Below are 17,883 nucleotides of genomic sequence, written 5' to 3' on the forward strand. Positions count from 1 at the left end.
TTTATATACAAACACCACAACTGCTGAGACCCCCAGGAGCGCCACAGCACGAAGCAGTGGACACAGTTGGTCAAGAGACAGATCTTATTAAACTGCTTCCACGAGGGTCCAAGAGGTGTTTTGTTTTTAATTTTAAAAATACTTGTTTAACACAGTATCTCACACAGCCCAGGCTGGCCTCAAGCTTTATAGCTGAGGCTAACTCTGAACATCTAATTCTCCTGCCTGCACCTCCCAAGTCCCAAGATTACAGGCATGCATGTATTATGCCTGGTTTCATTAGAGAGGTTTATTAGAGAGACCAAGCATGATACAAAATGATGAATGACAGTAACCATATTCTATCAACTAAGCGGTCACTTGGAGCTATGAAACTACCTTGTAGGAAAGCCCTGGGTTTTCAATTCCTAATGGACTTCCTGAAGGACCTCCAATCCAGAACCTAACAAGAAATCATTCCACAGCCTGGCTTAGAAAGCTCTGCTATTCTTACCCATGTCAGGTTAGATAGTGGGCAACAACTCTCCTAAGGACAAGGTGAATCTCAAACTGATTAAGAAGGAAACAAATGCACAGGTTGTGCCCGAGGTCCCAGAGAAGCTCCTGGAAGTGGCGGTGAAAGAAGAGGTCCAAGGCAGGAGCCCAACTGTAGATATGTCTCACTACTTCTTCCTGCCGCCTCTCTCCTTGAGAGCCAAGTGGATGACAGCACCACTGGCCATGTTGTAGTAAGCCAGGGAGTTGGAATCCTTGATGAAAATGCCCTAGAAGACAGACAAATGTCTTAGGTATGGCACCTGTCTTTGACCACATCAATGCAGCCTCACACAACTGAGCTCAGCTGTTAATATTCTAGACTGCACCAATATGGATGCTTAAAGGAAGGCCAGGAGGTCAGTGGATTACGAACTTCAGTTTCTTCTAGAACACTTTTTCTTTCCTTGTTTCCAACTGATACTGACAAACCTTTATCAACATCTTGTTCAATTTTCAACTCCCCAACATGCTAGACATGACCAACTCCAATTAACAGCCTACTTCTTAGGTCATAAGACCCTTGGTGATTACCTAATTCAACATCCTGTTTTTACAGAAGAGAAGAGGCCCCAGAAGACCTGAAAGATCCCCTTTGCAGAGAGAGGCAGGCTAAGATCACATCACTGGGCTGGTCCCCATCCAGTTCTAAACATTTTTAGACCCTGCATTAGACTGTGCTGTCAGATCCAGCACTGTCAGGTTCACCTGCCCCAGCATTCCAGCTATATCATTTCTAGGATGGACTCAGACTGCCACATCCAGGTCTCTCTCCATCATACTTTGTAACAAGAGATTGTTTCTGGGATGACAGAAGAGTTGGAACCTAAGGGGCAGGACCAGGGTTACCCTGACTTACTTCATACTGTAGTTTCTGTTTCCCTGCAGGCATGCCTGTAGCCTCATGAATCTTCACTTTGATGACAGAGACCTGTGGGACCAAAAAAGGTCATTTATTCCCTTGCTAAGATCAGCTGGAAAAAGCTGACCTAACCCACTGGCTCCCAAGCACTTGTACCAATGGAGGGTGGTAACACATACCTGGTCTGTGAGTGGGAGAGTGAAGACCAGCCCCTGCCCATTCAGCTTCCATTCCGTCTTATCCTGCATGTTGGGTACCTGCACTTTGATAGACACTGGACCCTGCAAAACAGAGTGCTCATTACGCCTGGAGAGCTCCAAGTCAACCAGGAACTATGTTCTGCTAACAGTGGGCTCATCCACACAATGACTCTTGTCCCTCTGGCCTCATTTACTACTGATGCTACTTGTGACTACAAAAGGCTTCATTTCTTTTTAGTTTTTAGACAGGGTTTCATATATAGCCTAGGCTGGCCTCAATCTTTCTGCCTCTAGAGTGCTGAGATTTTAAGAGTATATTACCATACTCAGTTTTCTGAGCTTGCTTTCCAGTTAATTTGGAACTAAGGTGAAAATATTCTGCAACCTCAAGGACCAGTAGGGTAAAAAATGTGGTTCACAACTCAGCTCCAGAGCAGACAAGACACCTGAGCTAATGCTACTTGCCTGTGAAATAGGCTGCTGGGAACACTAAACAGAATAGTCTGAATCTTTGGTAGGTGCTCAAGAAATAGACCCTAGTCTTGGAAAAATAATTTTGTCAAATTTACAGGGCAAATCTAGTGGGAGCTTCAGACTCACTGAAGCCTAACAGCTTTCCTAGGGACCAGCAATGCCAAGGTAGGATCCTTGTTCCAGAATACCAGCAGAATCCTACCCTAAAAGGCAGCCTCCCCAAGGCTGAGGGTAGAACTGAATTGAAGAACCATGCCTAGGACCTTCCTCTAGCTAGTTTAGTGCTCCTGGAACTTCACTCAGGTGATACTATCTCAGCAGCTGCATCTCCACATTGACCTCTACAAAAGTCCATACTACCAGAACCACCACCACTAGAGAGCTTTCTGCTCCCCCAGCTGTTGACCTCACATTAAACAAATATCCAGAGCCAGGCAGTGGTGGCGCACACCTTTAATCCCAGCACTCGGGAGGCAGAGGCAGGCAGATCTCTGTGAGTTCGAGGCCAGCCTGGTCTACAGAGAGATCCAGGACAGGCACCAAAACTACACAGAGAAACCCTGTCTTGAAAAACCAAAACCCAAAACAAAACAAAAAGATGCAAAACCCCACGGACCCAGAAACTTCTGGCTGACCTACACCCCAGAAGCTAACAGCAAGGGAACGGAACATAGCTGAGGCTTGGGCAACCATGACGCTGCCAGATACTCTGGGGAACATTCTAAATCACAGACCTTGTTCCTGCGCAGGAACTCTTCCTCAGGCATGAGGCTGTCCTCGGTCTTGAGTTTCTTGGATGGAGGCTCATCTTCCATAGGAGGTGGGGGGTGTACAGGAGGCATTGGGGCTGGGGCTGGGACCGGAGCCACAGGTGGGGCAGGCACAAAGGCTGCAAAGACATGGTACAGCCACCCAATGAGTACACAGGGGGGCAGAGGCCCAGGAGGCAGGACCGGGGACATTTTGAAGGCTTTGCTCCTTAGAGGTGTGACGTGCCCTGCCTTGATAAGTCTGGCACTCAGCAGGTTCCCTGGCAGGGAGCCTTGGAAGGATGCCTAGACTAGGCAGCAGAGGACTAGAGGCAGGGCTGGACTAGATCAGCCAGACAACAGTCAACTTCTGAGCCTGTCAAGGACCTGACCACCAAATGCAGACACACTAGCTATGCCATCTCAGTCTCATCTTCCTCAAGAACTATGGCCTCCCAGTTCCCAGTCTGGATTTCCTCTGGGTGGAGACCCAGTGGGAATATTTGCCATTAACACCAGCCATGGCTCTGTGGACTGACCCAACAGATGGGAAAGCAACACTCAGACTGACCTGTTGGCACAATCATGGGAGGTGGGCGGGGTGCCATGATGGGAGGTGCAGCAGGAGGCATGGGTACCACATTGATCCTGGGTGCATGGATGATAGGTGGCATGGGAGCGATCACGGAGCCTGGAGGCAGCCGGACCACAGACGCCATAGGTGGCCGAGGCATGACAGGTACAGCAGATACAACAGTGGTACGAACTGGAGGCGGCATCTGAGGGTGAGAGGAGACCCATGCGTCATAGAAAACGAAGGCTCAGGTTCAAGGGCACAATAACTGGCCACTCAAGATGGGGGTTGGACAACTTGGATTCTGCTTATCACTGAGAGTCAAGTCTCACATCAGACCCAGGATAGCAACTTGCTTCTGAGAATTCCAGGATAATACTCTGCCCACTTGGGGCTTGGTGGTTCAGATTCAACCAGCTCATGGCAGACAGTACCTCGAAAGAGGCTGACCTTGACTTGATCTCCTGGCTACAGGCCATCAGTTCTCAAAGACATATTAAGGCCACAGCCCCTTTCTTAGCCTCAAATCTGCTTTGCCACCCAGTTCCAATTCCCCTCTGCAGTGGAAGACAAAGCTACAAGTTTCCACTTTCCACGTGACAAACTAGCAGCCAGGCCCTACTCTGACAGTTACCCTTCCCAGACAAGAGCATCCTCCCACCCTAAGGACCGACGTTTAAAACACTTGGTCACAGGGTGGCTTCTGACTCACCGCAGGTGGCCGGGGCACTGATGTGATGGGGGGTGCTGAGCTGGGGATGTTGGTGGCTGAAGATGGAGGTGGGGGCTGCTGGGGAATTTCATTGGGCTTGCTAGGGCCAATTTTCTCCTTAGTATCATCTTCTGGCACCAGGCCCTTGGCCTTATGGATGGCCTCAATCTGCTCCTGGAGGGTGATGTTGGCCTGAGCAGCCTGCTGGGTCCGGGCCATGCTACCTGAATGGCCATCCCAAGTCACCTGCATGGAAGAGCAAAAACAGCTTGTCATGACTCCTGGAAAGGAGCCCACATGTGGGAGACAGAGGGCAGGGAAGGCACTAGGACTCAATGGAATTGTACCTTTTCTTCTGGCTTCTGGATCTCCTCTTCCCCAATCTTCTTACCAATGGCTGTTTCTTCTACCCCAAAGATATCAGTACGGCGTTCAGCCAACTGCTTTAAGCTGCTCTCAATGTCCAGACCTGTCCGCAACAACAGAAAGGAGACAAAGGGAAGCTAAACCTAGTGCCCTTCTGCCAAGTCAGCAGCTATCTAGGAACGCAGAGTGGAGGCTGGATCCACAGCACATGCTGGCAGTCAGATCCAACACGTCACTCTTGTCCCGTCTGGGGAGGGTTATCAGAGAAGCAGTAAGCCGAAAGACCTGGTACTTGTCCAACCCCTACTAACAGGACTAAAGACCCATCCCTCCCCCTTCCTATCCTGATGCCTTTTTTTTTTAAAGGCAGGGTCTCTCTATGTAGTGCTGGTTGTCCTAGAATTCTCCATGTAGACCAGGCTGACCTCAAACTCAGAGATCCACCCGCTTCTGCCTCCCGAGTGCTGGGTTAAAGGTGTGCACTAGCACGGGAAGCCCTATCCTGCCCTTTTGTCAGGATTAGTAAGAATAGAAAATTTCAATCACAAGTCCATCCAAGAGAGCCAAAGATTAAATACCCCTCCCAGCTATTGCCAGTGTCTTGTTATGGGATAGCAATGGGCACGTGACATCCTGTCAGTACCAGCCCTTGGAGGATTCCTCTACAGCGTTCTGGAAAATACAGATTTCTTTCATAGGCTGCACCTATCTCCTAAACTCTCTGACCACAACCATTCTGTGTCTGCATACAGCAAGCTATGGGCTGAGAAGCTCCACCTTACCCGGTGCATAAACCTCGTCATCACTCTGTTTCTCTCGGATAGAGCGATCCCGCTGCTCCAGCCAGCGGGGGTCAAGAAGCCCAATACGCATGTGTTCTTGCATCTTGCTGGCAGGAATCTTCTCCCCAGTGATGGGGGATACAAGATACTCATCAGGAGCAGGAGCTGGAGGAAGGGGCTTGGAAGCTAGGAGGAAACAGAGATGTCTAAGTGAGAATTCTGGATAGTAGTTGAGGCTAAGAAAGTGGTGTATTCAAACATCATTCACTGGAAACATCCATTCAGTGCCACCGTCACACCAGAAACTCGAAAATGGAGATGACTACACTGTTTCCCACCATGAGGCTTGCAACACAGGGGTCACCTCAAGCCCTCCTAGAAACAGCCCATCTGAAGAACACACAAGACCATGCAGGACTTTCTTTAGCAGTACAAGGACTGGGAGGCAGGCCCTACCTTTGGGGTCATAGTCCTTTCGCACAATGACTTGGTCTGGAGTTGGGGGCAAAGGCGGAGGCATGGGTGTCTCTGGGGGTGGAGGCACTTTCTGTCCTTCTTCCTCATCGTCTGAACCCTGAAAAGCAAGGCAGAGGCACAACTCAGGAGATGAAAGGCCGCTTCCACAAAGCTCAAGACTGTGGCACCTCTCAGGGTGGCAAGGAGCCTTGGCCCCTGCCAACCAGCATCCATGTGCTAAGCCTTCTGGAGCAGCTGAGGTCAGCTGGCAGCCAGCCAAGCTGTTTCCTCACTACATGAATGGGAGGGAGCATCAGGGACCATGGTGCTAACACTCCTCCCAGGCATTTTCAGCGGCTGGCACCAGGCAATCCCAAGAGGCCAAAGGCACTTAACACACAGAAGAGGAATACAGGGGCCAAGTCAGCGCTCAATGGGAGCTGCTCCCAGAGCAATGCTGGGAGGGAGAGAAAAAGTCAATTCCCACAGACACTGGGGCCCTTTCTTCTCAAGCTGTACACAGATTCTTTCAGAGTGGGGAAAGCAGCTTGGCTCAGGATTCTGTGCCTACTTGGAGGGTCATGCTGGAAGAGGGTAGAAATGCCTGAAAGGATGTGTAGGCTACATTTAGACAAGCTTGGGAACTAGTGATCCTTTAGGCCTAAGTGCTAGGAAGGCATCAAAGCACAGGGTGATATGGCTCCCTAACAGGGCTGGCGGAGGGTGGGTTGGGAGCAGGGCTGCCAAGCCACAGGGAAATCAACAGACTATACAAGGCTGGCACAGCTTTCAGATCTTTCCTATGAATTGATCTTTGTTGCTGGAGCTGGAAAGACGTGTTAGGCTGCCTGGGCTTAAACAGCAGCAGTCAGTCTGGCCTTCTCCAGGGCTCACAATCTTTTAAGCCTCAAGGAGTGGAAGCTTGGACTAGAAGAACATCATCCAACCTCCTGGGCTCTAGGAGAAAGGTCAGGCTAAAACACCTGGGAATTTACCTCATCCATGTCCTGTACTTGAGTATCCTGGTCCAGCTGGGAAGGAGGTTCCTCAGCCTTTTCCTGCTTCTCATCTTCCTCATCGGACTCAACCTCCATCTCCACCTCCTCGCTTTCCCCAAACTTCTCATAGCGCTCTTGAATGAGGATTCGGGCTCCCAGTTCCTCTGGTGTTGTTGGGGGTGGGAAGTTCCCTAAAAGGGGTAAAACCAGGGTCAAAAGCATTCTGAGTTGGGCATGGTAGCAAACACCATGGTAGCAAAAAAAAAAAGAAAAAAGAAAAGAAAAGTGTTGATCCTAACACTTGGAAGGAAGGCTGAGGCAAGTGGATTTTTCTATGAGTTTGTAGCCAGTCTGTTTACACAGTGAGTTCTAGGACAGCCAGGACTACATTGAGAACCTGTGTGATGGCTATTCTTGGTTGGCAACTTGACTACATTTGTAATTAACTAAAACCCAAGTAGCTGGACCTGTGAAGGATTCTTTTGGTTGATCATTTTAGGTGGGAAGACCCAACCTAAATCTGGGCCACACCTTCTGCTGGCAGCCTACATAAAAGGACATGAAAGGAGGAAGTTTGGCTCTTTGCCTGCTTGCCCTCACTCCTGATGGAAAGTTTGTCTATCCTGCTGCTGAGGCATTTTTTCCCTGGTCGGGATTCCAATGAGACTGACGACCAGCTGAGACATCCAGCCTCCTGGACTTTCTGTTAGGAGACAGCCATTGTTGGACTAGCTAGACCACAGCCTGTAAGTCACTCTAATAAATTCCCCTTTTATATACACAGATTGACTCTATCAGTTCTGTTCCTCTAGAAACTATGATTAATATGCCCTGTCTCCAAAAATAAAAGAGAGGGAAAGAGAGAGAGAGAGGGAGACAGAGAGAGAGAGAGAAGGCATTCCTTGTCCTATCTGTGAGCTCCCCAAAGGCTAGGGAATTGTCTGATATCCTTATCTGCAGAGGACATCAGAGTCTAGCATAATAACCAGCTGTTGAACTGAATTTAACTTGGGCAAATGAACAATGTTTCCCCTTCTGGAACAGAGGGACAAACACTAACAAAGTACTGTGCCTGGTTCTGCTGCTCCCTGGGAGCACCAGAGTTCCTGGCTCCCACATGGAGGCACTCTCCTCCCAGGCCTACCTTGCTCATTGGGTTGGAAATCCACGGTCTCCACCACCACAAAATCATGCCAGTCGATCTGAGCATAGGCCACCCGTTCCTTCTCTTTCTCTTCTTCTTCCTTCTTTCTCTCACGTTCCTGGAATTTGGCCCATTCTACTCGGTAACACACCTATGGGGATAGGAAACAGCAAAGTGCCTCCAATGAGGCTTCAGACCAAGAGGCAACTATGTCTGTGAGGGGAAACTTCCAGTGTTCCACCCGAGTTGGCAAAGGGCTCTATGCTTACAGCAGCCAACTCTTGTGCAGTGAATGTGCAAGAAAACCTAGTAAGTGGTACTGTTAACCTTGCCAAGAGCTGGAAGTGTCACAGGCCTAGGGGGACCCTATTACCTTTTTTCCCCTTTTGTTAGATGGTCATATGTTGTTAAAAGTGCTCACAGTTTACATCAGGATTAGTTCTCAGCAGAGAAACTTCTTATTAAACTTTGTGGAAGTTAATGCAGGGACTCTGGTCAAATGCCAAGGATAACTGACAGTGGTATACAGTCCTAAAGAGGACATTAATATTCCCCCTTCCAAGGCTCAGTGAACATTTGTAGAAGAGAGAGTAGAAAGAATGTAAGAACCAGAAGATGGAGAAATGTACAGCAAAAAGACATCTTCTGGCCATAACAAAGCCACTGTACTCATGAACTCACTGCAGCTGTGGTTACCTACACCATACTGAACGCATCAGCGGTTCATTGCAAATGGAGGAGGGGCATTCCTCCTTGAGGGCCTACTGGCAATAAAGCGTGGCTTAGCTGAGGGTGTCATTTTCTTCAGTGATGTAGTCACGACAAGTTGGCCACACTCCAGTAAATAATCTCTCACCCATGTTCATGTAAGCAACTCCAATAAACACAGTGGGTCACAGAAAAAGGATGACAAGAAAGGAGGCGGACCTTACTGAGGGTTTCAGTGGAAGAGGCAGGGGAAATGAAAGAATAAGGGGGGGACAAAGACATCTAAAAATTAGTATATACAGTACACGTGTATGGAACTTAACAAAAAAAAAATTTTTTTGGGGGGGAGCGCTTTGTTTTTTGAGATAGAGTCTCACTCTGTAACCCAGAGTGGTCTTGTTCTGGGATCAGAAATGAGATACTACATCTGGCAAACATTTTTAAAAATTAAGAAAAGAAAATCTGGTATCTTCAAAAGCAGCCACAATCTAAGAGTCTGAGAAACAGTCATCTCACAGTTAAAACCAACCAGCACCAACTGTGAGAAGCGAGTGACTTCCAAAGGCTTCTACCACCTCTCTACCCAGGGATCTGCTACACTTCTGGCTGGCCTTTGTAGTCTTCACAAGGCTTTCTTTCTCAGCACCCTACAACTAGGTTCAGGCTGACTACCCCTTCCTTGAGATGCTTGGGACCAGAAGTGTGTCTAATTTTAGAATATTTGCATATATACGATGAATGAGATGCACCAGGGATAGAACCCATGTCTAAACCTGAAGGTCATTACATTCCATACACACCTCATACACATGGCCTGAAGGTTAATTTTATATGACGTTAGCGAACCTGCATTTTGAAAGTGACCCATCACATGAGGTCAAATGTGGAATTTTGAATTCCTAGTGTTATGTGGGCTCAAAAAGTTTCAGGTTCCAGAGTGTTTTAAATTTCAGATTAGGGAAGGTCAACCTGCACTGCCTCAAAGATGGTTTCTAAACAAAAACAAAACCCACACAAAGAACCTGCTGCATTGGTACCTGGTAGCAGGAAATCCTGTGTTTACCTGGTCCAATACTTCTCGAGGATTTTCAGCTTCTTTTTTGAGCTTTGCAAATAAGCCTTTGGGTGGAATCAAGATCTGAAAGAGAATTAGATCGCAGTATAAAACAAAGAGGCAGACTTGCTGGGCCCATCACAGGACATAAGAGATGGATACTCAGCCTCAATCCCAGCTCTACATGTCAGACTTTGTGCAAGTTATTCAACAACTAGAACTTTAGAGAAGGCCATTTCCAGAATTCCCAGTAAAGTATGCAAACTACTGGCAGGTGACCCAGAACATGCTATATTACACCTGCTTACATAACACTGATGTGCTCCTATCATTTTGAAAATGGTATTCAGTCCTCTCTGCTGTTCTGTTCAAGACCATAGCCACCTCCTCCCTACTTCCCAGTATTTCCATCCCCCACCTTTTGATCTAGAGTCTCTATCACCATTTGAAACACACAAGACACTTCACCTGTAGTCTCCTCCCCACTACAAAACTCCACAAAGACAGATTTCTTTCATCTCACTACTAGAACCCCTTGTCTAATGTGCAGTTACCAAGAACACTGACTGCCTTGATTCTAGCAACCATTCCAACTGTCCAACAGTATCCACTTCCACTACAAAGCAGCACAACTGAACCTTGCTCCCCTCTTGCACCTTTATCCCTAGAATCTACCTACTAGTACAGCTTTCAATGGGTAGACACCAGTGCCTTCAAGTTATGAGTCAATGCCAATATCCAAATTTAGAGGAAACAAAAAAGTGACAAAATAGAGACTAAGGATTTCTAACTATGGAAGCAGATCAAATTGAACCCAGGCCTTACTTAGAACTGATACTACAGGGATAGAGATGGCATGTAGGCAAGAGAAGTGATTGTTCTTCAGAGACCTGGGTTCAATTCCCAGTACCCATATGGCAGCTTACAACCATCTGTAACTCTAGTTCCAGGGGATCTAATGGCCTCTTCTCACCTCCATGGCACCAGGCACATGAGTGGTACAGAGATATACATGTAGGCAAAATACTCATACATGCATAATAAAAATAAATAAAACAGATATAAAAATCCACAAAAACCTGATACTGTGTACTTATAGAAACCCTTTGGCTTTTGGATTTCAGCCGTTGTTCTCCTAGCTTCTAGATTCTTAAGACATATTTTTATATTTTTAATTTTATACTTAGAGCTGTTCCTTACGAGTCCTTTCAACTTAAATCTTTAACATTATTTTTAAATGTTAAGAACAGATGTGTAGAGCATCCCACTAAAAAGGAAAATAAGAAAAATGTACCACTGGTACACATATACCAGTGAGTGGTTTGTTTTGTTTTGTTTTGTTTTTTTGTAACCCATTAAAAAATTAATTTTTAAAGCAAAGACTCTCAAAGAGCTCAGACTAACCTGGAACTTCTGGTGTTGCTCATGCCTCAATCTTCCTAGAGCTGGGATTTGAAGTGTTAGCTACTACACCCAGCCAACTTATTAATTTTAAATTCCAGATTGCCATGTCAGATTTTTTTTACAGTAATAGTGAATGCCTTTAATCCCAGTACTTGGGAGGTACAGGCAGGCAGATCTCTGTGAGTTTGAGGCCAGCCTGGTCTACGGAGCAAGATCCAGGACAGGCAGGCTACACAGAGAAACCCTGTCTTGAAACAAACAAACAAACAAACAAACAAACAAACAAACAAACAAACCAGTTTCAGTCTATAGCCCAGGCTACACATCACCAGGGCCAAATGGGAAGATGCTGCGCGTGTTTTCAATGTTAGTAAACTCACACTGAACTTTTCCTAGTGTAAGTTACTCCATAGGGTAAAAATAACAAAGATTTGAATCTCAGCAACACTGCTTGCTTACTAGCTTGAAATTGTAGAGATTATGACTTCACGTTTCATTCCTTTTTTGGTCTTTTTTTCCCCAGGGCCTTATACATGCTAGAAAAGTACTCTACCACTGAGGTATAACTGTAGCCCATAAAATCATCTTCCTTAGCCTGTTTCTGCTTGTGAAAGTTGGGGAAATACCACTAAAGTTCTGCGAGGATTAAATTAAGTAATAGGAAGCAACTGTTAAGAGCTTGCTTCTCAGACCAAATAGTAGACAACTAAAAATGTACATACACCTAAAATTAGCCAGTGCTACCTAGTCTTGTCACACAGCAGATGGCCACCTAATAACATTGTAAACATGTCTCTTTAATAACAAGATTTAAAGAGATAACAACTGAAGCTGGGTGTGGGGGCCCATGCCTTTAATCCCAGAGACAAGAGGATCTCTGAGGCCAGACTGGTCTACATAGTGAGCTCAAGGTCAGCCAGGGTTAGGGTTACACAGCAAGACCCTATCTCTGAAAAAACAAAATAACAGGAATCAAGATTTAGAGCCACTGAGATGGTTCAGCAGGTAAAAGCACATGCTATGCAATCCTGATGTACTGAGTTTGATCCTCAGTGAAAGGAGAGATGCATCTGAATGCTGTTCTCTGACTCCAAGTGTGCTCCATGGCAAGGCACAAAAGCACCTACAGTCTTACACATACACATGAGTCAAGATTTTACATTAAGTTGAGATTCACAGTTCCTCAGATACCCCACAAAGCAAGTGTCCTTGCGGACAGAAAGGGAATACTGTACTCCCAGCATTGAGACATCACCCTCGCCCTGACCCAGCACCTTGGTATACTGCTCCACCAGCTTTGTGAAGTAGTTGAAGAGGCTGTGCTGTGGGCGGAGAAAGTCAAACTGGTAGTTGCGCTGCTCCTTCTGCATCAGCTGGGTCAGAAACTGGCGCCCATTCCTGGCCACAAACTGAGCTGTGAGCTTCACTACATCCAGGTCAAAGGCTGAGATAGAGGGGGGATCAGCGATGAACTCAAACTCAGGAGGGGGCTCCTTCGGTACTATGGTCTCTTGGATCACCTGGGCTTGGACCTGAGACAGAGAGTGTGAACAAGAACAGACAGATGCTTTATTACTTGTTAGCATCACTGGGACTTGCTAGAAGACGGGCACCCAAGAGCAATGGTGTCTCACGCAACTGAGCCTCAACTCCCTAATCTGCTTCAAAGATCTACATCTCTGCTCCCATCCTGAAATCAAAGACCTAGAGAGGTTGCCAAAATATACAGGAAATAGGCTATAAAATCTAACTTAAGAGGCTGTACAATAAGGCCCATGTGTTTGTGTAGTGAATGCCATTGCATAAGATACATCAATGACCTCCAAGAGAACCATGACGCAGAACAGATATTGTGAATGGTTTTTTTTTTTAATGAGAAATTTAGGCCTTACAAGCAGCAATAGAAATCCAAGGTCTTCAAACATGACTTCAACTTTTATTTCTCATGGCCAACAAAAGGTTGTTTTTCCCACTAGTCTGGGAATGGCACTTTCTGTCCCACTGACATTCCTGATTGTCACTAGTGCTGCTGGCTTCAACACTCTTGGGCCCTAGAACAAACTGGGTATTAGAGCAGCCCAAACAAAAGGGAGGGGATGGCACAAGGCTACATCACCTCCTTTGGCTCATCCAGGCCAAAAGGGTCTCACACTACAACTACCTCTCACACCTTGGAGTAATAAATCATATTTAGACAAGCCTCAGCTTCGTTATCAGTTAAACAGTTGCTCTGTTAAGCTCTTCATGACCCGAGCCCAGAGCACAGAGCTTGACCAACCAGTGCTCTGCAAGTGCTATGTACCATCAGGAAGACGAAGGTAACTTAATTCCGTCCCTGGAGGCTGTGACTGTGGACAGCAGAGCTAATTATGCCCACCCGCCTTGCTTCCTCCCTCACCCACAAAGAGGGGCTGGGCTCCAAACCTTCTGGGGCAGCTGTTGTTGGGTGGCTTGCTGCTGCTGCTGCATAACCTTGGGGATGGCAGCTGAGGGTTCCTGAGCCTTCCCCTCCTTAAACTCGCTGACCTTGTGGCGGTAGTAAGCATGGTAAGGGTCATTGGGATTTAAGAAGTTGAACTTGGGGTTGTTGATCTCATTCTGTCGGATCCTGGCTTCAAATTCAGGCCCATTTCTGGGGAAAAAAAAATAGTAACACATCAAATAATGAATACCACGACCTTTGTGACTACTCAGATCCAAATTTCTCTCCATTTCAACATCTGTGCCACCACCCACTCACCAAACCAGTCCATCCCTCAGGATATCAGAGCTCCTCCTCGAGTATCCAGGAATCAGCAGTCAGTGCCATTTGCAAAAGTGGCCTGGCTACTCCCACCAGTCACCCCTTAGCCCCTCTGCCACTCCTGTAACATCTACAACCAGCTGAGCAATCGCTTTGTTCTTGGCTGAGGACATAGCACAATTGCAGAGTGCTTATCTAATGTGCACAAGGACCTGGATTCGGCTCCCAGCTCCACAAAAACAAAGAACAAAAAACCCAAACAGCTAATAAATGTTAATGTCTTGTCCAAATACTGCCTAAAGTAACTTCATTTATTGTTGAGAGGCCCACAAAGAAAAAATTGCTCTGTAAGGTTACAAGGCTCTGCAAGATTTATATATTCTGTGTATATGTATATATGTGTGTGTTATATCTCACACACACACACACACACACACACACACACACACACACACACACACACACACACACAGGGTAAGGCCATGATACAATGGCTGCATAGGTAAAGGTGCTTGCTGACAACAACCTAAGTTTGATCTCCTGGTTCCACATGGTAAAGGGAAAGAACTGACTTTCACAAGTTGTACTCTGATCCATGTGTAAGTGCATATGCACATGCATACATACAGATATGTATCTACACTAAAGAAATGCAATCCTCTAGGACAATGACAAAATGGGGAATGCTGATTTTAGAGTTCCAGTAGGAATAACTCAAGAGGCCATAACTTTTTGGTTTTAGTTTTTTGAGATAGGATCTCATAAAGTCCAGACTAAAGACTGGACTTGAACTCCTGATTTGACTGCCTTTACCTTCCAGGTGCAGTTAACTGTGCCACCAAACCTAGCTCCAAGTGTCATACTTACATATGACATCTGTGTCAGCTTAAAGGCACACAGCCTTAGAAAGACACAAGACATGGACACCTTCAAATTTCTGCTTCACTACTTAGTCTCACACAGAACAAGGTTCCAAAGTATTCCTTGCTCTGATTTTCCCTCACATAAAATGTGGCTAACATCACTTTCCCTCTGTACCTTCAAGTATTATTGATATTTAAGTAGTATTTAAAGAGATGCTCAAGGCTTTTTGAATACAGTGGCTCGTAAACAAAGGGGACAGTTATTGCTATGTAGCCTAGAAGGGGCAGTTCCACCAACACTGGACATGACTGGTCTCTCAGGAGAGGCCCATGGGGCTTCCACTGATTCTCTGGCTCCCAAGTCCCATTGCTCCAGGGACTAGTGCCAGACAGGTCACTCCTTCTTCAGACTTGCACACCGCTGGCCCTCCCTGTCAGTTAAACTGAGCAGAAGACAACATATAGGTGACTTTATGATTAAGCTTAGCCACTAAGTTGGGCAGCGTTAGTGCACACCTTTAATCCCAGCGCTCAGAAGGCAGAGCTCTGAGTTTGAGGCCAGCCTGGTCTACACAGCAAGATCCAGTACAGGCTCCAAAGCTATACAGAGAAACCCTGTCGTGGGGGGTGGGGTGGGGGTGGGGGAATCACCCACCACAGGGGCTGGAGAGATGGCTCAGAGGTTAAGAGAACTGGCTGTTCTTCCAGAGGTCCCAAGTTCAATTCCCAGCAACCACATAGTGGCTCACAACCATCTGTAATGAGATCTGGTGCCCTCTTCTGGCCTGCAGGAATACATGCAGGCAGAACACTGTATACATGAAGATTAGCCACAACAATCTGAGACACCCATGGCACAGACTATGGAGGGCCTGTCCTCTAGCAAGTTCTGGTCACACCCTGTAGCTTGAGGTCTCAATTGACTGTGCATTAGTTCAGCTAGAACCTCACGCTTTGGAAAGGAGCATTTTCCTCCCTATGTAATGTAAACCACACACAGCAGGATGGATCTAGATTTGGGTCCTCTCAATCCGGTCCCCATGCCTGGGAACCACCCAGGGAGAGTAATGGCGTCTAGAAATGGAGTCTGGGTTGTCTCCTGCCGTGCTGCCTAAGCCATAGCTTCTACACATCAGGGAACAGTTACAAAGATATAATGGGAAGGCAGATGTACTTATTCCCAGAAATTCCAGTGCTCTAAGTTGGCTTACTGCTAATTTTAGAATTAGATCCTCCAACACAAGGAATGGATTTCAGCAGAAAAGCCTGACTCTGACTCAGCCCAGCTGGCGGGGCTTTTTAAAGGTAATTTCCAATTTAGCTTTTTGATAGGAAAATGCAGGACTGGGAAGACCTACCTACAGAGAAAAAGTTCCTTTTAGTCAGATTTGGTTTCAGATACCCACTGCCTGCTCCTGAGTACCTGGCTTAACAGAGCAGACCTGAATACCAGCTCTCTCCCAGAGCAAGATCTTGACCTGTCCCTTCATTTTGAAGTATGGAAAATCAAGTTCAGATTTTACTTACAATTTCTGAGAGAGAGAGAGAGACAGAGACAGAGAGAAAATGCATATGTACATGGGTATGCTCACATGGAGACCAGAGGTTGACATCGGATAGCCTCCTCTATCATTTTCAGCTATTTTTTTTTTTTTTTGAGACAGGGTCTTGCACTGAGCCTAGGGCTCATCATTATGGTCAGGTAGGCTGGCCAGTCAGGGGAATCAAAAATTTGCCTATCTTTATCCACCAAGGCTAGGGTTACAATCACCCCCGATACACACACACATATACATACATACACACACTCACACACCATATTTTTATGTGGCACTAAAGATCCAAGCTCAAGTCCTAATGCTGTGCAGCAAGCATTCTGCCCACTGAGCCACCCCAAGTTCAGATTTTAGAATGCTTACAAAGTGATTGCCATGGTTAAAACTCATCTGGAAACACGGTGGTTTTTACACTCCTAGAGATAGAACTCCTCTCCTTGTACATAAAGATATACACTCACTCCATCACTGAGCTACACACTCAACCCTTTTGTTTTATATATATATATATATATATATATATATATATATATATATATATATATTTTTTTTTTTTTTTTTTTTCCAGATAAGGTCCTGGCCTTGACTGATCTGAAACTCACATTGTAAACCAGGTTGGCCTTAAACTCACAGAGATTCACCTGCCTCTGCCTCACACATTATGGGACTTCAAAGTATGTCCAATCCATTTTGTTTTCCTTTTCTTTAAAGATTTATTTATTATGTATACAGTGTTCTGTTTGCATGTATCCTGCTGGCCAGAAGAGGGCGCCAGATCTCATTACAGATGGTTGGGAGCCACCATGTGGTTGCTGGGAATTGAACTCAGGATCTCTGGAAGAGCAGTCAGTGCTCTTAACCTCTGAGCCATCTCTCCAGCTCCTTTATTTTCCTTTTCAAAACAAACAAACAAACCAACAAACCCAAAACTAAAACTTTGTGTGTGTGTGTGTTTGTGAGAGGGGGAGGGGGGGGAGGGGGAGGGGAGGGGGAGGGGGAGAGCGCCAGCCAAAGTCAGGTCCTCTGAAGGAGCAGAAGTGGCCCCAACTTCTGAGCCACTTCTCCAGCTCCTATTCCCTTTTTTAAAATAGAGCTCACCATTTAGCCAGGCTGGTCTCCAACTTTCAACATTCACATTCCTCTCTAACACAGGATTACAGGTGTGCATCACTACACCAATGATGGGCTTTTCTATTTAAGAGAACGTGGATAGTCGTGCTTTTTTGTCTAAGGCAGCAGAGGATGACAAAATTATTGGAAAGCTACTTGGGAAACTGAGATGTTTCTAAGTGCATACATGTGTACACACATGTCTGTGGAGGCCAGAGGCTGATGTCAAGTGTCTATCATTTCCTACCTTATTTAAATTGATCTACTATCTATTTTAGATAGTATCTGGCTAGCTTGAAATGCTACCAGGGTGGCCTGAAACTCACACTGATTGACCTGCCTCTCCCTTCAGAGTGTATCAACACACTGGCCCACCTTTGTTTTTGAGGCAAGGGACAAGGTCTCTCACTGAATCTGAAGCACACCAATGTGCTAGACTACCTGTCCAACGAGCTTCGGAAATCTGCCAGTCCCCATTCCCCATTTCTAAGGTTACCAGATGGAGGCACCACTAAATCTTGCTTTTACATGAGTGCAGGGAACCCAAACTCAAGTTCTCGTACTTTCGTGACAGGCACTTTACTGAACTGAGCC

General features: G+C 46.2%; 1 protein-coding gene across 1 annotated transcript in view; it reads right to left on the reverse strand.

Annotated features, from left to right (window-relative positions):
- Nucleotides 1-17,883, reverse strand: part of Sf3a1 (splicing factor 3a subunit 1) — a 22,942-nt gene continuing 5,059 nt past the window's right edge. The window contains exons 3-16 of the mRNA XM_028870662.2: nucleotides 13,442-13,649; nucleotides 12,292-12,549; nucleotides 9,623-9,697; nucleotides 7,852-8,002; nucleotides 6,705-6,898; nucleotides 5,710-5,827; nucleotides 5,254-5,439; nucleotides 4,453-4,574; nucleotides 4,106-4,351; nucleotides 3,391-3,598; nucleotides 2,805-2,959; nucleotides 1,576-1,677; nucleotides 1,394-1,465; nucleotides 1-764 (exon numbers count right to left, since the gene is read on the reverse strand). Of these exons, the coding sequence (XP_028726495.1) occupies nucleotides 663-764; nucleotides 1,394-1,465; nucleotides 1,576-1,677; nucleotides 2,805-2,959; nucleotides 3,391-3,598; nucleotides 4,106-4,351; nucleotides 4,453-4,574; nucleotides 5,254-5,439; nucleotides 5,710-5,827; nucleotides 6,705-6,898; nucleotides 7,852-8,002; nucleotides 9,623-9,697; nucleotides 12,292-12,549; nucleotides 13,442-13,649 (2,197 nt within the window). The 3' untranslated portion in view covers nucleotides 1-662. The remainder of the gene's footprint in view (nucleotides 765-1,393; nucleotides 1,466-1,575; nucleotides 1,678-2,804; nucleotides 2,960-3,390; nucleotides 3,599-4,105; nucleotides 4,352-4,452; nucleotides 4,575-5,253; nucleotides 5,440-5,709; nucleotides 5,828-6,704; nucleotides 6,899-7,851; nucleotides 8,003-9,622; nucleotides 9,698-12,291; nucleotides 12,550-13,441; nucleotides 13,650-17,883) is intronic.

Source organism: Peromyscus leucopus, chromosome 7, assembly GCF_004664715.2.
Source record: "Peromyscus leucopus breed LL Stock chromosome 7, UCI_PerLeu_2.1, whole genome shotgun sequence".
Lineage (NCBI taxonomy): Eukaryota > Metazoa > Chordata > Mammalia > Rodentia > Cricetidae > Peromyscus > Peromyscus leucopus.